General features: G+C 53.1%; 1 protein-coding gene across 3 annotated transcripts in view; it reads left to right on the forward strand.

Annotated features, from left to right (window-relative positions):
* Nucleotides 1-7227: 7227 nt before the first annotated feature.
* MICALL1 (MICAL like 1) overlaps nt 7228-26906 on the forward strand; it is a 41454-nt gene continuing 21775 nt past the window's right edge. The window contains exons 1-9 of one of the 3 annotated variants that reach the window (XM_049884407.1): nt 7228-7702; nt 12840-12888; nt 13335-13476; nt 17795-17883; nt 20130-20272; nt 21442-21896; nt 23652-23709; nt 24643-25007; nt 26464-26879. In XM_049884407.1, coding sequence (XP_049740364.1) covers nt 7557-7702; nt 12840-12888; nt 13335-13476; nt 17795-17883; nt 20130-20272; nt 21442-21896; nt 23652-23709; nt 24643-25007; nt 26464-26879 — 1863 coding nt within the window. In that variant the 5' untranslated portion in view covers nt 7228-7556. The remainder of the gene's footprint in view (nt 7703-12839; nt 12889-13334; nt 13477-17794; nt 17884-20129; nt 20273-21441; nt 21897-23651; nt 23710-24642; nt 25008-26463; nt 26880-26906) is intronic. The other 2 variants (XM_049884406.1, XM_049884405.1) reach the window with 2 other exon arrangements.

Below are 26906 nucleotides of genomic sequence, written 5' to 3' on the forward strand. Positions count from 1 at the left end.
TCTGAGGAGCATTCTGGCTGTACTTCTTCCAAGACAGATTTATTCGTTCTTTTGGCAGTCCTTGGTATATTCAGTATTCTTCACCAACACCACAGTTCAGAGGCAGGGCTGGCGGAAGGGGAAAATGGAGGGTTACTGCTGATGGGTATGGGGTTTCTTTTTGGGGTGATGAAAAGATTCTAAAATTAGATGATAGTGATGACTGTATCACTCTATGATTATACTGAAAACCACAGAAATGCACGCTTTTTTTCTTTAAATTTTATTTTGTTGTTGTTGAGAATACGCACAGCAAAAAAAAAAAAAAAAGCCCAAAACCCAACACTTTTGAGTTTTGATTTTGACTCCTAGTGACCCTATAGGACAGGGTAGAAGTGCCCCATAGGATTTCCAAGGCTGTGATCTTTACGGAAGCAGACTGCCACATCTTGTTCCCGCAGAGCAACTGGTGGGTTCGAACTGCTAACCTTTTGGTTAGCAGCCGAGCATTTAACCACTATGCCACCAGGGCTCCATATACACAGCAAAACAAAGACCAACTCAACAGTTTCTACATGTACAATTTAGTGACACTAATTACATTCTTTGAGTTATGCAACCATTCTCACCCTCCTTTTCTGAGTTCTTCCTCCCTCATTGACATAAACTTACAGCCCCCTAAGGTTCCTATCAAATCTTTTGAGATGTTGTTGTCAATTTGACTCCATATGGATAATTCTTAAAAGAGCATAATAAGTTCAAGGCAGACCTTTTTTTTACCTGTTAAGCTAAACCATTGTTCGGTTTTAAGAAGACTTCAAAGGAGATTTTCGGTTTGAGGTTTAAACATTTTCTCAGGGCAATAGTTTCAGGGTGTAAAAATGGTGTGGCAGTGGGCATCTGTTCTCCTCTAACTTCACAAGGTGGAAGGAGAATCAAGATCAGTAGCCAAGGCTGATTCCTTTGATGTGGAGGTCAGATACGCTTCCACCCTGCAAGCCTTTTTACCAACTTCCCTCCCACGGCATTCTACTCCTCTGCTGGGTTCGATAATTCGTTGCAATGGCCACACAGGACTCACAGGCAATACTCACAGTTATGAGGTTTATTAAAGAAGTAATAGATTGCAATTCAGGTTCAAGAATGCCAAAGATACATTTATTCTATCAGGACAGCCTCTTCTCAGCTGTGCCCACAGGCACACTTCTGTCTGGCCCCTCGGCCTCTCCTCTGCTGGGGTATTTCAAAGTTCTTTTAGCTCTGCTGATGAGTGTCTAGAGGCACCCCACTCTGCCAGTAAGCCTCTGCCTGAAGGCCCTCAGCTCTAGCTCCGTGGATTGGCAAACCCAGCTCCACCAAGGCCTGGAGGGACCCTACTCCTACAGCAAGCCTCCTGCCTGAAGACACACTGTCTCCCGCAGGTCTCCTGCAGGTCACCTGCCTCTGCTGCCACCGTTTCTCTGCAGCTGCTTCTCGCCATCTTTGGGTCTCTGTCTCCTGAGTCGGTGAGGGTTTCAGTACAGGGATCCCAGGCCTAAAGGACATATCCTGCTCCTGTCTTTTCTTCTTGGTTGTAGTGAGGTCCTACAGGTCCCCGTCTGCTCTGGAATTGGCTCTTTTAAGCCTAGTGGGATGGCAAAACTGACCAAGCCCCTCGTTAGGGTTCCATACACTTTATTTACATGGTCCAGCTCCCACAAGGGTGCCATGCACCTTATTTATATCATTAGCAAGCTATCCAACCCCCTTGGTGGGCCACAAGCCCTCATTTGCGTAGTCCCCCCTAGTCATTTGGTGGGAGTTACAAAGACTACAAGGGCCATAATAAGTAATTCCCTGCACTGCACAGGGGTTCATCCGCTCTCCATAGCTCCAGAAAATCTATGGTGTGTTAGAATTTGAAATTCTGTTCTAAAATTTCCCCCTTTTGATCAGGATTCTTCTATGGACCTTTGATCAAAATGCTGAACTGCATGCTTTAAAAGAGTGAATGATATGGTATGTGAAAGATATTTCAATAAAGCTGTTGTTAAGAAAAAGTTATACTTGCAAGTTGTTGGAAATTCAAGCAATAATGGCTTGTAAAAAGCAGGTCTGCCACACCCAGCCTCATGCACTGGGGTGCATATCCTTCCTTCCTGACATTTAAAATGCCATATACATTTACGTAAGTGTTTAGGTACATAAACACATACAACATATATATTAAATTTTTGTTTTACAAAAATGGAATTCTATTATACCTGTTATTACTCAGTATGCTATTTTCACGTCTTTTGAGGATGTATTTCTACAACATTCGTTTTAACAGTGGTGTGGCTTTCTGTTGTCTGGCTGGGCAGTAACTGATTTCTCCAGACTCCTACTGATGAATATGTAGATTCTTCCCAGCGCTTTGCCATTAGCGGACAATACATATCTTTGTATATCTTGGGGCCCCTGGGACAGTATTTCAGAGGATAGAATCCTAGACACAGGCCTGCTGCATCAGAGGGTGAGCAAATTTTCAACTTTTATGGATGTTGACATGGAACCTTGGAAGGTGCCATCCTTGTCCAGGATCTTCCGGCAAGACAAAGAGAGTGGGTGGTGGGTGAAATGGAGCCATCCAAACATCTCCTCCCCCAACCAGGAACACACACACACACATGCATATTCCACGCCTTGAAGACTTCTGGCTTCTGTAAGAAGTAGCCCACAAATCTCTAAACAGGTACAGAGCTGGGCAGAGACAAAAGCCAGAGGTTCCTGGGTGGAACATTGCCAGGGCATGATGATATTCTTTTCTCCTAGGCCCTCTCTAGATCCCCTTCCTTGGACCTCACCCTTTTTATCTTTCTGAAACTTACCTTGAGATCTGTGTGGGGAAATAAATGTAAACTATGTTGTTGTTGTTGGTTGCTATCCAGGTGGCTCCTACTCGTGGCGACCTTATGTATACGAAAGTGAAGCGTTGGTGGGTCCTGCGCCATCTACACGACCATTGGTATATTTGAGTTGTGGTTACTGTGTCAATCAGTCTCATGGAGGGCTTCCCTCATTTTTGCTGACCATCTTCCAAATATGATGTTCTTTTTCAGAGACTGGAATGTAAACTCTAGGTCCTGATCATTCATTTGTTCATTTACTCACTCATTTATCCCACCAGTGCTCATTAAATGTTAGCTTCTTTCACCTCCAATGGGTTCTTTTTTTTTAGCCTGCTTTTACACCTCCCCGCACAGCATGTTGGCAAGAAGAATGTAAGCGAAGGCACAGTAGTCTGACCCCAGACTGGTCAGGGGCCTCCTCTGGACTCTTGTGGTTCCCTGAACTTTCTTGTTTCTTATGCTGGATGCAGAGTTACCTTGGAGCCTCTGTACCTCACCAGGATGTGCTCCAATTATCTTGCTAAAGCACAGAAAAGTGTGAATGATATATCTTGCAATAAATTTGAAAGGATTCGAGCTCTACCTGTAATGACATCTCTCTTACATTCAACTTGCTTTTTGGAGGATGGGTGGGGAGAAGGTATGGAGTTGCAGTTAGGGAGCAGGGCATTGCCCACGACGGAGGCCTAGTTTATTAGTGGCACTGAGGCACCACGAGCACCTGTGGAACCTCACTCGTCGCTCATGTCAAAGGAGGCTAAGAGTTGAAAAGTCCATGCAATGGACCATGGATAACTTGAGGGCAGGGGCTGCCTCTTTCATATCTGAACCTGACACAGTGCAGATGGTCAATACAGAGGAATCATTTCCCCATCCTGCAACCCTGTGCCTCGTCCCTCTCCTCCATCGCACCTAATGGCCCCCAGCATCCACCCAGTTGTTGAAGCCCAAAGCCTTGTAGCCATCTTTGACTCCTGCTTCATGCCTACATTCAATCAATCAGCGAGACCTGTGGTTCCTCACCCACAACACGTTCCCAGTCCATCCACTGCCATCCCCACTGCCCTGCCCTGGTCCAGGCCTCCATCATCTCTTGCCTTGATGACTACAGTGGCCTCCAGACTGGTGTCCCTGTGTCCACTCTTGTCCCCCTAAGGTCCATTTGCCCAAAACAACCTTTAATAAAATATTAGATTGTGTCACTCCCGTAAGACTCTACAATGACTTCCTGCTGAGCAGAGAGCAAAGCCATCTCCCAGCTCTACAAGTCCCTACATGGATTCCTCTTTGTCCACCTCTTGGACCTCACTTAGCTCCAGTCTGTTCACCTCGTTGTACTTGAAAATAGCAGACTCTTTCCCCCCTAGGGCCTTTGTCTTGGCTGTCTCCTCTCCCTGGAAGTACGGCCTCAAGATCTTTGACAGCTGGCTCCTTCTTATCCTTCAGCTCAAATGTGGCCTTCCCTGGTTGCCCTGATTGTCCCCATCATCCTCTATCACAGCATCTTGCTTTTCTTCCTAGTCACTGTCACCATCTGGAGTTATCTTTGTTGATTTGATTACTTGCTCATTGCTTCTTTTCCACTAGAATGTTAGCTGCATGACGGCAGGGGCCTTGTCCTGTTTACCCTTATGTCCCCTGGAGCCCCAGCACCTGGCCCACAATAGATGCTCAATAAACATTTGTTGAATCCATGCTCGGATGTAAATGCATGAACAAGGTCTGGAAGAATAAATTTCAAATCAACTGCCGCTACCTCTTAGAAAAAGATTGGAATTGAGGGGGAGTCAAGCAGAACATTTAGCTTTATTTTATTTTTGAATTTTGGTAAGGAGAGTGTATTCACTTCTTAATTGATAGTTTAAAAAGAAAACAAAACACCACTGAATCAGGGGCCCAAATCCCTCAGTCCTAATCCTGAAATTATGGCGTAATTTTGGGCAAGTGGCCGAGACCGCCTATTTGTCTGTGGCTTCTGTCCTCACCTGTCAACAAAGACCCACCTTCTACCTGGATTTACAGTCTGCAGGGCATTCTTAATCCATTAGCTCACTTGACTAGTCCACAAGCCCGGGACACAGGCGGGGCAGATGACTATCTCCACTTTCCAGGGTAGGAAATGGGAGTTCAGAGGGGTGAGTCATCTACCTGCGGTCATGCAGCTGTGGATACGCAGGTCCTTACCTCACAGCGTGCTGAGAGCTGACTCAGGTAATGACTGGACAAAGCCCACAGATGGGCTAATGGAGGCCTAGAGGGACATGCCAGGTAAGCTATTATTATGGCAATGGGATGGCAATCAAGGGCAGATCTGGAGCTATCTTCAGGGACCTGAAGGGAGCCCCATAGGCTGGTGGGATAGGGTTATAAGCCCACCTGAGTTTTAATGAAAAAGTCCTGGATGGTTTCCAAAGGCCAAGGTCAATGTTGGTCTCAGGATCCTGAGCCCAAGTTCCTGATTTACTGAGGGCACCTAGAACCCTGGTTTCTTGGAGCTGCTTTTCGCCAAGGGATAGGGCAGGGGGTAGTAGCTCAGGGCTGGAAAGAGGCCAAGAGGGCTGGCCAGAAAGCTCCTTCCTAGATGACCTGGGAGTCCATATTCTGGGCCAAGATGAGGGCCTTTCAACCTGAGACATGCCCAGGGGCATGAGGCTGGCCCAGGTTAACACACTGTGGTCCCCAGGCCTTGTGTCATAATTGTACGGTAGACTGGGACTCAGAGGACCTTTGAGGGATTGGGATCCCCAAGCCAGCATCTCTCCTTCATAATTCACCCACAATGGTCCAGATGACAAGATGGGTACAAACGTTTTCAATCCAATTTCCCACACGTTTACCAGGTACGTACTATATCAAGAGTTAGAACCTATAAGTGATGACCTTAATCCTTTCAGCCACCTTATCAGGCAGGAGTTAGCCCCATTTTTAAGATGTGGAAACTGAGGTCAGGGAGGCACAGGATCACAGGGCTGAGAGTGGGGATGCCAGGACTCAAGCCTGGGTCAGTCTGACGCCAAAATCCGCATTCTTTCCACTCTCTCAAGTGTTGAGGGTTGATAAAGGTGACTAAGACTCTGTTCCTCCCCTTGGGGAATGGGTAACAGCCCCATCCCAACTATTGTGCTGGTCAGAGTGATGTCACCACCATGGAAGTGAGTGGAAGGCTGATTCATCGGCCTGGAAAGTCAGGATAGGCTTCTGGTGGAGAGGTAGGGAAGGGGTGTGTGTGTGGGTGAGGGGAAAGGTTGTAGAGAATGAGGCTGGGTAGGTTCCAAGGCCAGTTTAAGGCCCCCCAGTGCCCTCCTCCACCAGACTGGGGTCTGCTTCCCATTGGTCCTGGGGGAGCCCCACCCACCACCACTCTAGTCAGGGCCTAAGGGGACCAAGGCCTCAGTGGGATGGGGGCAATTCCCTGAGGCTACACACGGTGTGAGGAGATTTCTGTACGACTTGGTGGTTGTCAGGGTCTGTGATGGCAGATGCTGAATACATCACTGAGTGGACAAGGGACTGACGCTAGGAGGGAGGGGATGGCATAGAATCTCCCTGACAGGCTACGAGGGGAGGAGACTGTGGAAGAGGAAACGACCAGGGTGTTGTGGAGTGGTGAGAAAGAATGAGGCCAACTGGCGTCCCTAGGGGGTTCTGCAGGGGAAGTACCTGAAGTGAGGGAAAATGCCTCCCCAAAGCTTCAGGCCTCAGCGGGGTGTGTGTGTGTGTGTGTGTGTGTGTGTGTGTGTGTGTGTGTGTGTGGGACGATTAGAGAAGTTAGTATGGGGAATTCGCGGGTCCTTTTAGGCCAAACAGGGAGCCCGGGTGGCACAGCGGTTACACGTTCAGCAGCGAACCAAAAGGTCAGCGGTTCAAACCCACCACCCACCAGCCGCTCCGCAGGAGGAAGATGTGGCTCTCCTAAAGATTACAGCCTTGGAAACTCTATGGGGCAGTTACGCTCTGTCCTCTAGGGTCGATTTGAGTCAGAATCGGCTGGACAGCAATGGGTTTGGTTTGAGGCCAAAGAAGAGGAAAGAGGCAGGACGGTAGAAAGAGGGAGGTGCCTCTTTCCGAGGGGAGGAGAGTTCCAGGTGGGCAGGGTGGTGGTGCAGGTGGTGTGGGTGGAGGAAGTTATGCGCGGAGAGGCTAGTTTGCGGTGGGTGAGGGGACTGGAGGGGCAGTCCCAGAGTTCTTTAAGGGAAAGGGAATGATCGAGGGGAAGGGGTGACTGGGATCCTCGAGGGAGGGGCTGTGGGTGTCATTCCCTTTGTGGGGGTCCGCGCCTAGGGGCGGAGCCACCGCTGGGTGGGGCCCAGGTCACCGCCCCCTCCGCTCCCCGGCGGCGGCGGCGGGCGGGCCTCGCGCGGGCGTGGCGGCCGGCTGGAGGGCTGCCCGCGCTGCGCCGACGGCCGGCCCACAATGAGGGGAGCGGGCGGCGGTGAGTAAGCGGCCGCCCGCGGCTGCTCGGGCAGGTCCGGGCGGGCGCACAGGGAGCGAGCCCGGGCCCCGAGCGCGGCCCCGCCTCCTCCCGCCTCTCCCACGGCCGCAGGTCGGCGCCCGGAGCTCCCAGCGTGCCGGGCAGGGCCGCGCCGAGCCGCAGCCGGAAATCGGCCCTGAGCGCCGCGCGGAGCCGCAGCCCGAGCCCGGAGCCCGGAGCCCGCGCGCGAGGCCTGAGCCCGGGGCGCCCGGAGCCGGGCCGAGCCCCGCGCAGCCATGGCGGGGCCGCGGGGCGCGCTGCTGGCCTGGTGCCGCCGCCAGTGCGAGGGCTACCGCGGCGTGGACATCCGCGACCTGAGCACCTCCTTCCGGGACGGCCTGGCCTTCTGCGCCATCCTGCACCGCCACCGGCCTGACCTGCTGTGAGTGCTCGAGGGCGGGCGGGCGGCGCGGGCCCGGGCTGGGGACCCCCGCCCCTCTCAGTGACGCGGCGCCGGGCGGTGACAGGCACCACCCCCCGGAGACGGAGACGGAGACGGAGACGCCGACCCTACCGGCCGACGCGGAACGCCCCGCGGGTCACTGAGACCCCAACCCAGGGCCCCCTCGCCGCCCCACTAAGCCTCTGACCCCGCCCGCTGGAACTCTGCACCGGAGCCCTTGCTGGTGCCCTCAGCCTAGGGGCGCTGACCCCGCCCACAGGAGACTTTCCGCCCCAGGAACGCAGCCCCCCAACTCCTTGAGCTTCTCCTCTCAAACAGGGACACGAGGCTCCCCCTAGGGCTGCTGGCCCTCCCCGGGGCATTGAGGCCTGCTCACTCTGTGGGCACCCCCTTGCTCTGTGATTACAGTGAACCCTCACGTCTGATTCCCAGGGAGATCGTTGTCTACAGGACACGAGCACGGTACTTGGCAGAGACCCTAGTTAACAATTGTTGGATGCATGAATGTACACCCCCTCCCCTCAAGTTAGGACGCAGACCCGCCTCCCCAGGTGTGTGCCTCCAACCCTTCTCAGTGAGGCAGGAAGGTGATGTGTCAGGGAAGAAAAATGGGGCTTAGTGGCCTTGGGAACAAACTGCAACCAGCTGCTTCAGACTGTGAAATTGTTCTTTCCTCCTCGAACTGCCCATTGAGGTTCTCTTGAGAAAATTTATTCAGAGCCCAGAGCAGCTGACTTGTGGCATCTATCTCAGCTCCTCTCTTGGGCCCTGGAACCTCTTCCTTTCATTCATTCATTCCTTTATAAAATTGAGTGAATGCTTGTCTGGTGCCCACCATTCCTTGGGCTTCAGGCCTCTCATCTGCAAATTGAGGCAGGAGTCATGGTCCTCGCCTCCCTTACTGACGGCGCCCCTGTCTGGAATGCCCTTCCCAGGGCTCTGAGTCTGTGTCTTTGCCTGCTAGACAGCAGCCTGGGAAGGGCTTTGATAAAGGAGGGACAGACGGGAAGGATTGCCTCAGGGATTTGATGGTGCTGGTTTTTGTTTTTGGTTGGTACAATAGCTGTGGGTGGTGTGGGTCGGGCCCTGAGGGAGGTTTTAGGGGTGTGAGTACTGGGATTGGATCCTTGGGTTGGAATGGAGTGGAGGGCTCAAGGAGGCTTTGGTTTGGCTGGGGAGCAGGCAGTGAGGCAGGAGGCAGGGGACAGGGCCAGTGTATGAAGGGACTTGGGTGTCAAGCTGAGCCATTTGGTGTACCTGAGCCTGTTGGCATCATAGTGCAGGCTGCCTGGTTGGTGTTCAGCCTCTCCATATCCCAGGTGTGTGACCTTGGGTAAATGACTGTGTCCCTCCAGGCATCAGTTTCCTCATCTGTAGAGTAGGGTTGATCACAATAAGACCTACCTCAAAGAGCTGTTGTGAGGACTCAATGAGATAATAATAAGTGTTCAGTTAGCATTAGTTATTGTTAAGTAGTAGTATTAGGCAGTAGAGGGGGTGAGTGATGAGAGTGTTTTGTTTCTTTGTTTATTCAACAACTATTTATTGTAGAGTTACTACTCTGTGCTGGACACTGAGCCTGGTAATGGAGATACCCACCAAGGTAACAAGCAGACAGAAACCCCACACAGTCTCCCACAGTCTGTGTGAGGAAGCAGGTGCATCAACAGTGATGATAATTCCATGTGATAAGTGCTGTCTCAGAGGGCCAGGCTGGGAAGGCTTCCCAAGGGAGAACAGAGTCTTCAATGATACGGCAGTGGTTAGGTGAGGGGCATTCTGGGCAGAGGGACCACCTGAGCAGAGGTGCAGAGGTGTGAGGTATGTGGAGCCTCAGGCAGTGCTGCTGGAGTGGGTTGCGCCAGGCAGGGAGGGTCAGGAGGTGCTGCTGGCCAGATTCCTCATGACATTTTTTGTTGACCAAGGAGGTGGCTATGTCCACTCACTGCAAGGGAGCCCTGTGGGTTTTAAGCAAGGGAGCGGTGTGGCCACAGGAGGCATGGAGGAAAGTGTGGCTCCCCTCCTGAGAGGAAAGCCAGAATCGTGTCCAGGCATTCATTGCAAGGCAGGGCAGCGCCTGGGCTGCCAGCTCATTGTGCAGGAGAGCCACTGAGGCCCAGGTCTCCCATAAGGCATAGGGCGGGCCTTACAGATGGGTAGGAGAGGATCTCCATGAAAGTGGGGCAAGCAAGACCCCCTCTCAAGCTCCTGGAGCTGTGGGCCCTGCACAGTTGAACCCAGTGGTAGCCTAGGCCTCTGCTGGGGAATATCCTGCTTTGGTGGTGAGGGGCTGGTCCATGTTCCTCCCCGCATATCCTGGTATCTATGTGTATGACCTTTACCAGTACCTGTTGCCAAGGAGTTGATTACGACTCCTGAGGACCCCATGTGTGTCAGAGTAGAACCGTGCTCCATAGGGTTTCCAATGGCTGATTTTTCGGAAACACATCACCAGGCCTTTATTCTGAGGCTCCTCTGAATAGACTCGAACCTCCAACCTTTCAGTTAGCAGCCAAACATGTTAACCATTTGTGCCACCCAAGGACTCCCTGTGCTCTTCCAGCTCTTTTAAAGGGAGTTTGTTGGTTTTGTTTTGTGTCTTTCATTTCCCCCAGAGCCAAAAAGAACTTCCCTCCTTTTGAAAATTCTCAAAAAATAATGTGAGCTACCAAAGGCTAGATGTTGTTTAGGGACTGAGGTCGGGGTGGGGAAGAAGTTGGAGGAAAACGAATTGTAGTTTCCCAGAGACTTATGCAGTTTTCACATGGTTTTCAACATTTATTCATTCAGCAAACACTTAGGGAGTGCCTACTAAGGAGCCCTGGTGGTGCAGTGGTTAAAGCGCTTGGCTGCTAACCAAAAGGTTGGTGGTTCAAACCTACCAGCTGCCCCACAGGAGAAAGATGTGGCAGTCTGCTTCTGTAAAGATTACAGCCTTGGAAACCCTATGGGGCAGTTCTGCTCTGTCCTCTAGGGTTGCTGTGAGTTGGAATCGACTCTCCAGCAGTGGGTTTTTGGTTTTTGTCTAAGTACCAGGAACTGTGTGGAGTGCCAGGGGCACAGGGCAAACAAAATATGACCCTGGCCGTCTAGGAGCACTGCTGGGGAGACTGGAGTAAAGGGGCAGAGATATGTTGATTTTGTCTCATTTAAGCTCAGAACCAGCCTTTGTTGGGGGCTGGGCTGGTGTTTCCTCTTCTCTTCCCCCCACATAGCTCCCCTGATCCGGAGCCTGAGGCTTGGAGAGGTTAACTAACTTGCTGTGGGTCACACTCTCAGTGGCAAAGCAGGGCTTTGAACCTAGTCAACCTGGCCCAGAGTGCATTCTAAACAGCACCTCCTTCCATGATCCTTCCTTCCCCAGGACAGCTGTGGGGGACCAGAGGTGAGAGGCGGGGTTGAAGGTAAAACAGAAATCCAGCCGGGGGTGATGGGGAATTGGGGTGGCTAGAGTCAAGGGTCCGGGCTCTTTTCACTGCTGAGGGCCAAGGCCAGCCTTGGGGTAGTCCAGGCCTAGGCTGCTCAGTGGGGAGTCAGTGAGGCAGCTGGGGGAGAAGAAAGGGGCTCGGCCAGGTATGGCAAAAAGGGGGCTGACACTCACACAGAGTTCCATCTCCTCCTGTCTCCCCAGTCCACCCAGACTTGCGGTGCCAGACTCCTTCAGAGGTTCCCAGGCTGCCCTTGCCTGCCTTTGCCCAAGGTTCATTGTACTGAGACTCGGCCTGAGAAAATGTTAGGGGTAGAGGCTGGGAGGAGGGGGTGGTGCTTGCCCCACGTCCTCATATCTGTGAGGCCTCAACTCTGTCCTCTCCACCAGTCTGGGAGGGGGTACTGGTGCCTTCCCCAGTTTACAGAGGGCTGGAAGGACCGCTGACCTCCCCAAGGTCATACCAGCCAGGAAGAGCAGGGCCTGGGCCCTGGGCCTTGGAGACACTGTCCGCTACTGCTTTGGACCCACCCATCCTAGGCAGTCGAGGCTACGATTTTAGCCGTAGAAGGCAAAGCTGTGCCGTGCACCCTGGAGGCTGCTGGGAGGGAGGCTGGGCTGCCTCTGCTGGTGTCAGCCACTCCAGTAACCTAGCGTGGGGAGGGGGAGGAGGGGGATAAATAAAGCCAGCAGGCCTGCCAGCTGTCCCATCCCCAGGGAACCCCCCTTTCCAGGCCCTGCCTCCTCTCACCTGTCCTGGCTTAGAATCCCAGAACCCCTTCCTGCTCCCCCAAGGGAAGATGTCACCGGCGGGGTCAGCCAGCCGTTCAGTGCCAGCAGTCTGGAATATGTACGAGTTCCAGTCTGGTTCAAACTTGTTCTTCTATTCCTGGCCCCATTAAAAGGAATACATTCATCTCTGGTCGGGGCTCTGTTGGGGATTTTTTGAATCGTCGCGGCTCCTCCGGGACTGTGACCTGCAGTGGAGGGCCAGAATTTCAGTTCCCAGCCTGGCTGGTTTCCCCTCCCTGGGCCTCAGTGTCCTCATCTGTAACATGGGGTAAATAGAGTTGCTGTGACAGTAAAATGAATGCAGGAGAGGAGCTCAGCAGTGCCCGATGTGAGGTCAACAATCAGATGCCCCTCTTATTACAAGCACTAGTCGTGGGCGTGGAAACCCTGGTGGCGTAGTGGTTAAGTGCCACTGCTGCTAACCAAAGGGTTGGCAGTTCGAATCTGCCAGGCGCTCCTTGGAAGCTTTTTGGGGCAGTTCTACTCTGTCGTATAGGGTCGCTATGAGTTGTAATCGACTGCACGGCACTGGGTTAGTCGTGGGCTTAGTTTTGTGTTTGCCACTGACCTAGAGCCCAGGCGCTGGCTTCCATGGAAAGGCAGCTAGAATCCTAGAGTCTAAACTTGAAAGTTTAGGCTTGAGCTCCGCCCCCTCTGCTTGAATGCCTCCAGGGGCCATGAGCTCATCCTGTTCCTGCAAGTGGCCCCAGTTTTGAGCAAGTGCTTGTTGCCTCAGTTTCTTCCTCTGCCGCCCACAGATCCCTCCCCCTGCTGAGGCTGCTGCTGGCCAGGTTGATACCACCTCTATTGTGCTCTGTCCTGACCCCACAGCCCTGCCACAGCCCCTGCTCACAGGTCCTCCTTCTGACTTATCCTTCTCTCTTTTGCCTCTTGCAGAGATTTCGATTCACTTTCCAAGGACAATGTTTTTGAGAATAACCGCTTGGTAAGTCCCCTGACAGATGGAAGCCCAAAAGCGGGTGTGTGTGTGGGGGGGGGGGGGGGGTGTGGGTGTGTGGGTGGGTGTGTGCGCACGCACGCATGTGTGTGCAAGGTGTGGGTCCTGCAGGGTAGTTGCTGAGGCAGGGGCTGCTGGACCCAGCACCCCTGGGAGCTGCCCTTGCCTGTAGGTGACCGGGCTGGGGGCTGGGAGAAAGCCCCGGCTGCCCCTCCCCCACACCTTGAGCTCCAGGCTCCTCCTTCCCCAGCCCATCTTGTTGGGCTCAGGGTGGGTGAGAGCTGAGGGAGCCCATAGTTGCCCCTGCCGCTGGTCCCCCTCATCCTTCTGGTGGGAGCTGGGCTTCAGCAGGGGGCACCCACTCACACTGCCTCCTCCTCTTCCTGCTGTGGTTGTTTCTGCCCCATCCCCATCCCTCTACCTTCTCGCACCAGGCCTTCGAGGTGGCCGAGAAGGAGCTGGGGATCCCTGCTCTTCTGGACCCCAATGACATGGTCTCCATGAGAGTCCCCGACTGCCTCAGCATCATGACCTACGTGTCGCAGTATTACAACCACTTTTCCAGCCTTGGCCAAGGTGAGGGGGTGCCTAGCCCTTCAGGGATGGAGGCTCTGGGAGGTTTGCTACTCTTTTTCTGAGCTACAAACAGGCAGCTGGGGAGGCAGCATATCAGTCATTCACTTAGCCATTGATTCAGCCATTGAGATATTTGTGGAGTGCCTGTCTTGTTCAGGGTACTGGGCTAGACCGCCGAGATACAGCTGTGACCACCATCCCTGCCCTTATGGTGCTCAGAGTCTCCCAGGGGCAGCAGATGGTAAACATGTGAGCCACACTGAGGTTATGTTAATGATGGAACGGCTTGAAAAAGGATAGTGAGAATGGTTGCCCAACTTGAAGAATGTAATCAGTGTCACTGGATTGTACACACAGAAATTGTTGAGTTGGCATATGTTTTGTTATATATATTTTCATACATACACACACACGTAAAGCAATAAATGAACAAGATAAGGTCAGAGGAGATAAAACAGGTTCAGTTCATCTGCTGTCTGTGAGTTCATCTCCCTGGCACCCACCCTTACTTCCTGTTTGCAGACACTTCCCTGGTTTTTGCCCTCCAGTGGGGAAGTGGCCCTGTAGGGCTGTCTTCCCTTAAATGTGACCTTCAAGTCTGAGAACTGTCAGGCTAGGGGATATGGGTGGGGCTCCAAAGCCACCTAGAGCTGACAGATGCAGGAACCTTTCCTGGAGGCAGCTGGGCCTCCCCCTTTCATTCTGCAGAGAGGAAAGCAAGAGAGGCCCAGAGAGAGGAAGCAAGGAGTCCAAGGTCACACAGCAGAAAAGCTCAACAGCTTGGACAAGAATCCCAGTGTCCTGACCCTCCTGGGTCTCTGCTGTCCACAGGTTCTGAGGGGGTGGGAGACTTGCCTTACTCCTGTCCCTTTTTAGCCCTACTTCCTGCCTCTACTCTCAACACCAGCCTAGCTCTTAAAAAAGGTGTTTTATGAAATCGGTCTTGTTTTCTTCCTGAGAGTAAAACATGCTTCTGCAGAAAATTTAGAACATAGGAAAAAACCATTAAAAATCACAATAACCTATTACACCCCCTTGATATAACACTAGGGATTAATATTATAATTGAACAAATAAGATTATATGTATTTTAATAGAAATTAAAAAAATGTATTTCTGGACCACAGAGTCTTGGTGGGAGAAGTCTAGGGTAGGGGTTAGGAACACGGACTCAATTTTGGCTCTGCTGTTTGCTGTTTGGGTGATCGTGGGCCAGTTACTTAACCACTCTGCCTCAGTTTCCCTATGCAATGGGGATAAGACAGGTGTCCACCTCACACGGTTGATGTGAGGAATAAACAAGGAAATGTATAAACATCTGGCCTTTATCAAGGGCCCAATGTTAGAATTATTATTACTTCTTTATGTCTTTGGAGTTAAGCTTTCTTACTTAAATCACACTTCCATCTTGCCTCCCTGAGGGTTCCTCTTGGCCAAGCCCAGATCTCTCTCTCCTAAGCTCTTCTCTGCAGGGCCACCGTTTCTGGGACCTGGGTGGTGCCTGAGCCCATCCCTGGCCCTCACTGGGTGCCCCAGGGTCAGATGGGGTAACACTAGGTGGAGCACCCCTTTGCCCTGCAGGGGTTCCAGCTTATAAAGGTACAGTTTCAGCTATTCATACAGCTTGGCCCCTAAATGCAAACCATTTTTGTTCCGTCTGCTGCTCAACCAAAGAAAACACCACGCCGTGTTTCAATCCCGGAGGAAAAGCTGGTGCCCAGATGCCCCTGTCCTGTATTTTCTGGGCGAATGGAGGGATCTCAAGAGTGACTTTGGCCAGTCTTGATTTTCACTGGCCTGAGCACCTTTAAAGGAGACCTGGTTGCATAGTGGTTAAGCACTCAGCTGCTAACTGAAAGGTTGGTGGTTCAAATTCACCAGCTGCTCCGCAGTAGAAAGATGCAACAGTCAGCTTCCATAAAGATTCCAGCCTTGGAAGCCCTGTGGGCAGTTCCTCTCGGTCCTACAGGGTTGTTGAGTCGGAATTGATTTGATGGCAATGGGAGGGGGGCGGGTAGGTACCTTTGGAACCTGATCCAGCTGAGAAGCCTGTGCTGAGTGTTCAGCTGGTACCAGACCCCATGGATGCCAGTGACCCCAGGCACATCAGGCTGATAACGTGTCGGGGAACTGGGATGAGATCAAAGGAAGCCCCTCAATTCTGGGGACTCGGAAGAAGTGTACCTGTCCCCAGAAGGTGGGAGGGCAGGTGTCATCATTCTCGTAGCTTTTAAGGACTCGGGTGGCCCCTGCTGGCTTCTCCCTCCTTAGATCAAGCCTCTTACTCCCCCAGCTGTTGTGGTTAGCTGCTGTTGAGTCTACCGCTAACTCATGGCCACCCCATGCACAGTGGAATGAAATCCCACCCGGTCCTGTGCCATCTCCCTGATCGGTTGTGGACTGGACTCTTGTGATCCACAAGGTTCTCACTGTTTGATTTTCAGATGTGGATCACCAGGCCTTTCTTCCTAGCCCCTCTTAGTCTGGAGGCTCCACTGAAACCTGTTCAGTGACAGGCCAGCCTTCACTGACAGTGGTGGCTGCCCATGAGGCGCGTTGGCTGGAAATCAGACCCCCACCACACCTGTAGTCATAATGAATCTCTTGCACTTCTTTGACTACATCACATTCCTTCACTGCTAAGCCTTTCCTCTTGCTGACCCTCCTGTCCAGAAACTTTTCTGCTCCATTCCTCACCCCCTGGCAGATTCTTCCTTTCTCATCTCTCATCTTCAGCTCACGTTTTGCCTCCTCCATGCAGCCTGCCCTGATACTCCAGGTGCTTTTGTAGCCTCCTACCCCATGGTGAACCCGTGAGACTGGTTGTAAGACCTTCATTGCTCATCTCTCTTCCTCTGTAGGCCATCTCTGACTGGTTCACAGCCATGTAGCCTCAGCCCCCAGCATTGATTCATTCACTTAAATACTTATTGAGCCCCTCCTATGTGTCAGGCTCTCTACTAGGTGCTGGGGAGACAGCTGAGAAAAGAGACTTGGTCCCTACTCTCATAGAGCTTGCATTCTAGTGGATGGGGAGGGAGAGAGATGGAAAAAGTCAGTAAGTAAGATAATTTCAGATAAGTGCAAGGAAGGAAACCAAACAGTAATGGGATAAAAAGCAATGGGGGAAGGAAGTCTACTTTAGGTGGGCGGTCAGGGAGGCCTCTTTGAGGAGCTTGAGCTGAGCCTTGACCTGGGAGAAGGAGGAAGCCAGCTGAAGATCTGAGGAGGAACGTTCCAGGCAAAGGGGCAGCAGGGGGGCCTGTGTGCTGCAGGGGAGGTAGGGGGGAATGTGGGCAGGAAAGGAGGATGAGGATGGGGGGGGGGGAGAGGATTATGCATGGACTTGATTAGGTGGCTTGGCTTCCAAAATTTTTGACCATGACTCATGGTAAGATACATTTCCCACCAAGTTCACTGCTCTAAGTTCATGCACACATACGTGACTGAAACTGTTTCAGGAAACGGTTCTTCCCCTGACAACATGTGATACATGCAGATATTTTCTCTTCTATTTCATTTTTTTGGAAACCCTGGTTGCATAGTGGTTAAGTGCTACGGCTGCTAACCAAGAGGTCAGCAGTTCAAATCCACCAGGAGCTCCTCGGAAACTCTATGGGGGAGCTCTACTCTGTCCTATAGGGTTGCTATGAGTCGGAATTGACTCGACTGCAGTAGGTTATTTCATTTTTAAAATGTGCTGGTTGCATTCCGCTAGTGTTTTTCTGGATTGTGACCTGACGTTTGGCACATGCTATTTTAGACCATGGTAAGGAATTTGGATTTTAATTTATTTTTTAAAGATGTTACTATCATATAGTAAAATTGACTTTTTTAGGTGGTATACAGTTCTTTTGAGTTTTTGGATTTTATTTTCATCACTGAGTATAGTAGGTGCTAATGACAGTTTACTAGGTTCTGTGCTATCCCTACCCACTCGGGCATAGGCAGGGCAGCTTCTTTCCACCCAGGGAACCAGCCCATTTTCCAGAACCTTTGGGTCAGCACCATGTGGTTCCACTTCTTGTCCTTCTCTTCAACCCCCATGCCCTGTGGGAGGGAGCTCCCCGTTCTGCTACTTGCTGAGTACCCTCCTGGGCCTGTCACTGTGCTGTTTCATTGCCATTCCTGTTGCCCCTGTGCAGTAAGAATTACTATCCCTGGGAGCATCCCCCTGGTCCTACTTTTGTCTCACTGCATTGGGCAGTCTGCTCAAAGGCGATGGCAATGGCTCAGATCTTACACCAGGGTGGGGAAGGGCCTCCTGGGACCCTGGGATCTCTATGTGCCTCAGGGCCCCTTTCCTATCTCTTGGCAGCTGGTGTGTCACCACCCAGAAAGGGCTTGCCACCCGCCTCCCCACCTTCTGAAGCAGCCACTCCAGTGGAACCAGGAGACAAGGCTCAGGTAGAGGCCTGGGGCGGAGGGTGGGGTGGGGGTGGATTGGGTGGGTCAGCAGACAGCTGCCATTGCCAAAACTGTTATGTGGGGAGAGAGGACCTGAGGTGTGCAGAGGTCGTTTTCTGTCCTTGCTGCATGGGGTTTGGAAATAGGGTTCTCAGGTGCCCCTGGAGATGGGGGGAATAGGTCAGACAACCCATTTCTGTGGAGCCCCATTTCTTCCTCCAGTGTTCAGGTGGGGTCAGGTGATACGAGGGCTGGGAAATGGAGAGAGGGTGAGGGTAGTTACAACCTGACTTTGCCTTATGGGATGTCAGGAGTTAAATTCTCCTCGGAAGTCTCCTTGCAGAGCTTTTAACTTCCCTGATTTTGTTTAATCCTTTCAACAGCCCTGGGAGGTCCTGATAGGCAGATGAGGAAACTGAGGTTCAAGAAGGTTTAGTCATTTGGGGTCACACCTGCTCCAAGGAGCTTAGAGGGGATGATACCAACCCTTCACATCTGGACAGCACTTTACAGTTTGTAAAGGGCTTTTCCCACCTGCTGCCATCTGCTGCTTGCTGGAGGGCTCTGGAGTGGTGGGGAGCCAGGCCCTGGGTGGGTGCCCAGTCATCATGGGTGGGGCTGAGATGGGCAGGTAGAAACAAGGCCCAGAGACAAGTAGAGAAATGGTGTAAGCCAGCCACAGCTGGAGGAGGGGAGGACAGAAGCGGCAAGTCTAAGAGGATAGTGACCTGGTGACCAGCAGAGAGGGTTCACCCTAAGGCTTAGGGGAAGGACAAGAGCAGCCCAGGGGAAGGGTGCCTTAGAAACTGGAAGTCAGTGACCTTGAGCCAGTCTCTTCTGCTCTCAGGGCCTCAGTTTCCTTGTTTACAAAACAGTGGCAATCTCCCATCCTCTGCCCCTGCCTAGAACTCCGAGGAGATACGTGTGGATTCCTCATTTGCAAATTCACCTACCGGCTGAAATTTGTTGTTGTCTGCCCTGGAATTGATTCCTCTCATAGCGGCCCTGTTGGACACAGTAGAATGGGCCCGTATGGTTTCCTAGGCTTTAATCTTTGTGGAAGCAGATCCCCAGGTCTTTTCTCCCACAGAGCCATTGTGGGTTTGAACCACCGACTTTCAGTTAGCAGCTGAGCACTTAACCATTGCGCTACTAGGCTCCTTAATTTTTTAGTAACCCCCCAAAATCAATATTTGTGAGCCTTTGTGCTCAGTCGTGGGCACGCATAGAGCGGTGAAAAATTTGAGTCATGGGGCACTTACGTTCCCAGCTGAGGTGAAATGAGGCGACGTTCTGCCTTCTTGTTTCAGCTCTGGTACTGTAAACAAGTAGTGCCACATTTTTCACGTTTTTCTTCTTTTTGTTGGTGGTTTCCCGTTTAAGATGGCCCTCAGGCCTTTTTTTTCAGGCCTAGTGCTAAAGTGCTGTCTAGTGTCCCTCTGTGCCTTACGGAGAAGATACAGGTGGTAGATAAGCTTCGTTCAGGCATCAGTTACAGTGCTTGTTCAATGTTAACGAATTCACAGTGTGTACTGAATAATCCAACCCAGCGCCTTTGTGTTGATTCTGACTCATAGTGACCCTATAGGACAGAGCAGAGCTGCCCCATAGGGTTTCCAAGGACTGTGTGGTAGATTCCAACTGCCAACTTTTTGGTTAGCAGCCATAGCTCTTAATCACTGTGCCACCAGGGCTCCATATACTGAATAAGGTATCTTTAAACAAAAACAAAGGAGCCCTGGTGGCGTAATGGTTAAGCACTCAGGTGCTAACCGAAAGGGCTGCAGTTCAAACCCACCAGCCAATTGCTCCGTGGGACAAAAGACCTGGCCATCTGCTCCCGTAAAGATCAGCCTAGGAAACCCTGTGGGGCAGTTCTACCCTGTCCTATAGTGCCGCCATGAGTTAGAATAGACTTGAGGGCAAAGAATTTTGGGTTTAAACAGAAACATATAAAGCAAGGTTACGTATTGATCGGTTAACAAAAATGTTGTGACCAGAGTCTCGCAGGAACCTAACCTTGTATCTCCACTAGGAGCGATGGGACAGTATACGCTAATTCAGTTTGTGGCAGCTTTATAGGACATAACTACTTCGAATAGTGAGAATCGACTGTCCCTTTCAGCTGTGAAGCTTTGTGCACACCTAAGGGACAGTGGTCTTTAAAGGAAGAAGACGGGGTAGTGTTCTTGAAGCCGGAGGGCTGGTGGCCGTTCCTACCCAATCTGCCTACCTATTTCCTATAGGGCGAGGAGCTTTCCTCAGACAGCCTGTCGGAGCAGGGCACCCACCAGACCCCCAGCAGCACATGCGCCACCTGCCAGCAGCACGTACACCTGGTTCAGCGGTACCTGGCGGAGGGCAAGCTGTACCACCGGCACTGCTTCCGGTGAGTGGCTAGGAGGAGCTTGGTGGGGGGGTGCAGAGGACTTGCCCTCCATCACTCCCAATGCCAGGAAATGAGCTGATATGAATTCAGCACCCACAGTGTGCCAGGCATCTATTAAACTCTTTATGCCAGGCCATCTTGCTTAGCCCCATTTTACTGATGAACAAACTGAGGCTGAGTTTGTTGAGGGCTTGCTCAGACACTCAGTTAGGGACAGAGTTGGGGATAGAGCTCAGAGATTCTGCCTCCAGTGCCCAAGCTCTTTCAGGAAGATGATCTGCTGATGAATTAAGGAGCCCTGGTGGTGCAGTGGTTAAGAGCTACGGCTGCTAACCAAGAGGTCACCAGTTCAAATCTGCTAGCTGCTCCTTGGAAACCCTTTGGAGCAGTTCTTCTCTCCCTGTATGGTCACCATCAGTAGGAATCGACTCAACAGCAATGGGTTTTTTCTTTTTGGTTGTTGTGGTGCGGTGGTTAAGTGCTCGGCTGCTAACCAAAGGGTCAGTGATTTGAACCCACCAGTGGCTCCTCAGAGAAAGATGTGGCAGTCTGCTTTCACAAAGGGTTACAGCCTTGGAAACCCTAGGGGGCAGTTCTACTGTCCTTTAGGGTCGCTACGAGTCAGAATTCTACTTGATGGCAATGAGTTTTTTTTTTTTAAATATACAGTGCTTTAAAGGAGTCCCTGGGTGGTGCAAATGGTGGAGAAAAAAAAAAATCAACAGAACTGGTTGGCTGAAAACCACTAACTAAATTGACTTCCTGAACCACGAATGGGTGGCTGTTGGCACCCTGGAAAGTACTCTTGGGGGTGAGACCCTTGCTTCCTCTTGCTGTAGAAACTGAATGCGTGTTGTATAATTTATGTTGCAGATTTTGGGTGATTATATTGTTCTACTAAGCTCCAGGCACTTCTTGGAAACTCAATGGGGCAGTTCTACTCTGTGCTATAGGGTCACTATGAGTTGGAATTGACTCGATGGCACTGGGTTTGGTTTTGGCACTATGTTTCTAACGGTTACATTTTTTTTTTTTTTTTCCTCCTCTGGGAAGTCCAGGGTGTTGATCTAGGATCCAGGCTGGCAGTTAGGAGGGAAGGAGTCTCCTTGGACAGCTGGTGGTGGGTAGCCAGCGCCTGGCTGAGCTGAGCCCCTTCTCTGTGTCTGCAGGTGTCGGCACTGCTCCAGCACCCTGCTCCCTGGGGCGTACAGGAGTGGGCCCGAGGAGGGCACCTTTGTGTGCGCAGAGCGCTGTGCCAGGCTGGGCCCAGGGGGCCGGTTGGAGACCAGGCCTGGGTCCCTCTCACAGTCAAAGACGCAGCACCAGCCGCAACTTGCAGAAGGAGCCAAGGATGTTGAGGGAGGCTGCTCTGGCCCTCGTGTGGCGGCAGTGGCTGATGCTGACGAGCCCAAGGCCGGCCCTGAGGCCCGAGCCCACATACCCACCAAACCCCGCGTTCCCAGCAAACCCCAGGAGCTGGCCAGCCCTCCGCCCAGTCGCCCCACACCTGCCCCTAGGAAGGCCTCTGAGAGCACGGCCCTGACACCCCCGACGCCCCGACCCCGGTCCAGTCTGCAGCATGAGAACATGGTGGAGCAGGGTGGCAGTGGCGGCCTCGTGAACGGTGAGCAAGGTTCAGTCAGTGTGGGCAGTGCTTGATGGGTGTGGTGTGTGAGCGTGTCTGTGTCTACATGGGTTTGCAAGTCTATGTGTATCTGAGAATTTTGGTGAGGATACTCTTTATTCCCCGGGCGGTGCACATGGTTAATGTGCTCGGCTGCTAATCCAAAGGTTGGAGGTTCAAGTCCACCCAGAGGTGCCTCGGAAGAAAGACCTGGCAGTCTACTTCTGAAGAATCAGCCCCTGAAAACCCTGTGGAGCACAGCTCTACTCTGACACACGTGGACTGTCACGAGTCACAGCTGACTCCGTGGCAACTGATGCGGCGACTGGTTTACTCCGTCTGTACCTGTGTGTGCTGTGTGTGTGCCGGGGGTTAGCCGCGTTCCTGAGGTTGTTAATTTACGCTACGGGCGCTGGCTGAGCGCCTCTCTGTGCTGTGCCCGTTCTCTTGTTAGCTGCTGTTGGATTGGCCTCCGATTCATGGCAACCCTGTTCACAGTGGCACCCAATGCCACCTGGTCCTGAGCCATCCCCATGACTGGTTCTGAATCTGACCATTGTGATCCCCAGGGTTCTCACTGGCTGATTTTTGGAAGTAGATCACCAGGCCTTTCTTCCTAGTCTGTCTTAGTCTGGAAGCTCTAGCTGAAACCTCTTCAGCTTCATAGCAACACTTAAGCTTCCACCGTCAGACGGGTATCGGCTGTGCTTAAGGTGCATTGGCCAGGCGGGAATCAAACCTGGGTCTCCCTCATGCCTGTCGTAGATGCTGGCATGCAACTAAGACAACAGTTGCAAATTCCCACCCCCAGGCTGCACCGTTCTCTGTGTGTCTGGGGTGTTTGTGGCCTCCTGTGTCCATCTCGTGTGCTTCAGTTTCAGGGTGTGTAGTGAGCATACACCCACGTGCGCCTGTGTGTCTCTGGGACTCTGTGCACACTGGTGGTTCCTTGTGTCCTGGCCGATCTGCATGCACAGTCCCGGTGACCTCCCATGCCCCAGCCCATGTGCTTCTCCTTGTCTGGCCAGAGAGAGCTTGGGCAGGGGGAGGGGATAACGTATCCCTAGTCAGGGGGCCTGAGGGCTCTCTGCAGGCTGGTCAGAACTGCAGTGGAGACCCCTGCCCTACCCTGTGGGCCTGCTCTCCCCGCCCCTTCATCTCAGGACCTTCGCAGATGACCTCCCTGATCTTCCATGAACTCATGGAGATGAAGGCGCCTTGTAACCTGAGATGTGCAGGGAAGACTTCTCATTTCTGTCAGGGAAGGCAAAGGCGTTGGAGGTCTGGGGGAGAGAGTCTCCCAGGGCCTTCCCCTGAGACCTGAACTAGAACATTCTCTTTGTTCAGTCTGTCAGCACTCCTGGAGGCCAGGCCTAGTTGTGCCCTCAGGGCATGGCCAGTCTCAAGGGGGGACAGAGACATGAGGATTTCAGTCAAATGTAGAATCTGCTAAGATGAAGGGGAAGTGTCGGAGGGGATTGGGGCCCCACTTGCCAACTGAAGTGCACAGAAGGTCTCCCATGGCCTGGCCTTGAACTTGACTGTTTTCTGTCACGGCCACCTTTGTGCTTATCTAATCTCCTCCAGTGCTAGGGGCGGGGTGTGAGGGTGAGTGGGACGTTGCCATGACCTGCCGGGTAAGAACGAAGGTGCTCCTTGGCAAGGGTGATTCTGGCTGGCTTCTTGGCTGCCCCACTCTGCTCTCCGGTGCCTGGCTGCCCATGGAGGCCTGTCTCACCCTCCTTTCCCATCTAGGAAGGCTGCACGAGCCGCCTGTCCCCAAGCCGAGAGGGACACCCAAGTTGTCTGAGAGGTACGTTGGTCTCTGGTGGTGAGAATTCGGAACCCCTGGGCCTGGGGGGAAGGCTTCCTGTGGGCAATGACCCACCAGCACGTCCCCCTGAGGATGGGGAGGCTGGGCCTGGCAGGAGGCACATCTCTGTGTGGGGCGGGACAGCTGTACCCACGCCCCTTCCCTTGGGGCTCACCCTGGGCTCCCCACAGCCACCGCCTCACCTGTCCCCAGGTCCCTGCACTTGTGGGCAGTAGAGCCTGGGGAGAAGCTGGCCTCTGGAATCACTTCACCTCTCTGAGCCTTGTTGTCTTCTGTTACATGGGAGACCTGGGCCTCCCTTGTACAGTTGTGAGGATTAGCAGTGGAGGATAGAAAGGCCCGGAACGCTCAGCTGTTATACCTGGCTCTTAGCCCCTCTACCCCTGGACCCCACTAGACAGGGAGGACAGCCATTTGCAGCTGTTCTTTGGGATCTGTGGTTCCCTTGCATGGTCACCGAGGGAGAGAAGTGGCCATAGCTGTAGTAGTAGGTGATGTTTATGAGCACAGTGCCAGGCACTGTGCCCAGTGCTTCACGGGTTCTCATTGGCTCCTTATAACAACGCTGTGAGGTGGGTGTTATTATTACCCCCATTTAATGGATGGGGAAACTGATATACAGACATGCCAGGTAACTTTTCCCAACTCACACAGGTTGTAAGTGGTACAGCCCCTTGTCAGTCCTTTCCTTGGCTAGGGTGGCTATGGCTGTGTGACTTGAAGGTTCACCTCCAAGGGGCCTGGCTGGGATATGAATGGACCAGACTGGCCCTGCTGGGCTGGTGGGGAGAGGGGCAGGGGGCAGTTTCTCAAAGGGGGTGCCCTTTGAAATAGACATAGAAGTGTCCAGAGAGAAGGAAACTGAGCCCTCACCCCTCACAGTGGTTTCTTTTTCTTCCTGCCTCCTTCCAGGCCTCCGGCTCCCAGAAAGGACCCCCCATGGATCACACTGGTGCAGGCAGAGCCAAAGAAGAAGCCAGCCCCTCCACCCCCGAGCAGCAGCCCCGAGCCTCCAGGCCGCAGGCGGGGGGAGAATGGCAACATGGAAGAGGTAGCCCCGCAGAGCCCAGTGGCCGCCCTGGAGCCCAAGCCTTATAACCCCTTTGAGGAGGAGGAGGAGGAGTCCCTGGCTGCATCCAGCCTGGCCACTGGCCCTTCCCTGGCCCACCTGGAGTCCACAGCCAAGTCCCTGCACCCCTGGTATGGCATCACCCCCACAAGTAGCCCCAAGACAAAGAAGCGCCCCGCCCCTCGAGCGCCCAGCGCGTCCCCACTCGGTGAGTATCATCCCTGGGAGTTCTCCTAACCATTGGAACCGGGGGTGTAAATGAGGGCCAGCACGGGGCTGGGGAAGGGGATGTGGTACCACAGCGCCTCTCTGGGCCAGGTGCCACATGTTTTACATGTATGTATTCTCCCCCTTAATCCTAGAACAAACCTGTGAGGCAGGTGTCATTACCCCCATTTTGCAGGTGAAGAAACAGAGGCATAGAGGGAGTAAGTAATTTGCCCAAGGCCTCCAAGTGCTTCAGTGGTGGAGGCAGGATTTGAACACAGGCAGTCTGGCTCCAGCTTCCATACGCATAGCCCTTCAGTCCCACCTCACAGGGCTGTCGTGAGAACTGAGTGCGGATCTGGTACAGTGCTTGGCAGTGTTGGGCTCAGAGAAGGCCCTGGTAGGAGATAGCTCTAATCCTGCCTAACTCTATCACTCTCACTCCAGTTGCCAGCCGACCTGGGCTCTGACCTGGCTATGTGTGACTTGAGCATGGGGATTTGGAGCAGTTCCTACCCTGAGTCTGTCCTCAGTCTCCCCATCTGTAAAATGGTGTGTTGGGTTGGCTCTAGGGTGCTGAGCCTCTGTCTGTCCTGTACCTCCTCCCTTGTCCAGGCTTGTGTGTTTTGCCTCTCACCTTCTTGCAGTCTTCGTAGGCCCTGGGCTCATCACCTTTTTCCCATGGCTGGGGTCTGGTTGCTCCAAGACCTCAGTGGGACCCCTCAGACACTGGGGCTGAGAGCATGTTAGTGATGACCAGTCACAGGTGGTCTGGGGGCCCCAACCCAACCCCTGTCTGGAGCCCTGGGACCCACTAGCTGTGGGTGCAGGGTACAGTGGACATGCATCAGCTCTGGTGTCAGACCCAACCCTTGCTGGGGTGCATTCCTTCTCTAAGTCTGCTGCCTCACCTGGAAACGCCAGTGACAGTACCTTGAAGCGTGTTGTGAGGGTTAAAGTGGCACATGGATTGCCTGGCTCCGAGCGGCCACTGCAAGGGCTACCTCTCCTTCCCCTCTGCTGCAGGGTCAGTGGCAGAGGGAGGCTGGCCTCACTTCTTTCTGGCCATCCACTGCACCATAGTCACGTCTCCCTCACCTGACAGCTTCGCCTTTTAAATTTGGCTTTACTTTGGGTGAGGCTTGGATATGGCGGAGCTGTAGGACTGTGGGGCGTGGAGGTGGCAGACGTACTGAGGAAACCCAGGACCATAAATGTGCCATGCAGTGCAGGCGGGCGCCAGGAGTGTTGGAAACACTAGGATACTGTGACCCATGTTATGACCTTGGTTGTATCATGCGTTTGCTGCTTTCTTGGCCTCAGGTTCCCCACCTGGACATGGAAGGGGTAGGGTTTCTGGGGCCACGTGCACCTCTGTTGAGGGAGGAGCATGTCAGGTGGGGCTGGAAGCCCTAACTGGGCCCCCTTACATGGTGCCCACTTTCTCGTTTGTGTAGTGCTTCACACCTCCCGCCTCTCGCACTCAGAGCCCCCCTCGTCCACCCCATCGCCTGCCCTCAGTGTGGAGAGCCTGTCATCCGAGAGCTCCAGCCAGACCACCAGCCAGGAGCTTCTGGAACCACCGCCTGTGCCTAAGAGTTCCTCGGAACCTGTGGTCCACGCCCCTGGTCCACCTGGCACCTCTGCTGCCCGCTCTGCCGACTCCTCCCTGTCCTCCTTGGGGGAGCTGGGGCAGCCCAACGCAGACCAGATGCCTCAAGCCAGTCCTGGCCTCACCACCAATACTAGGGTCAGCCCGGATCCCCAGGCAGCCAAGCCCTGTAGTGGTACTGCCCCCACCCCTCTCCTGCTGGTTGGAGACGGGAACCCTGCACCTTCCGCTGGAGCCTCATCACCCCAGCTCCAGGTAAAGGTGAGTGTCCCTTCCACCCTCAACAAA

This window comes from Elephas maximus, chromosome 4, assembly GCF_024166365.1.
Source record: "Elephas maximus indicus isolate mEleMax1 chromosome 4, mEleMax1 primary haplotype, whole genome shotgun sequence".
NCBI lineage: Eukaryota > Metazoa > Chordata > Mammalia > Proboscidea > Elephantidae > Elephas > Elephas maximus.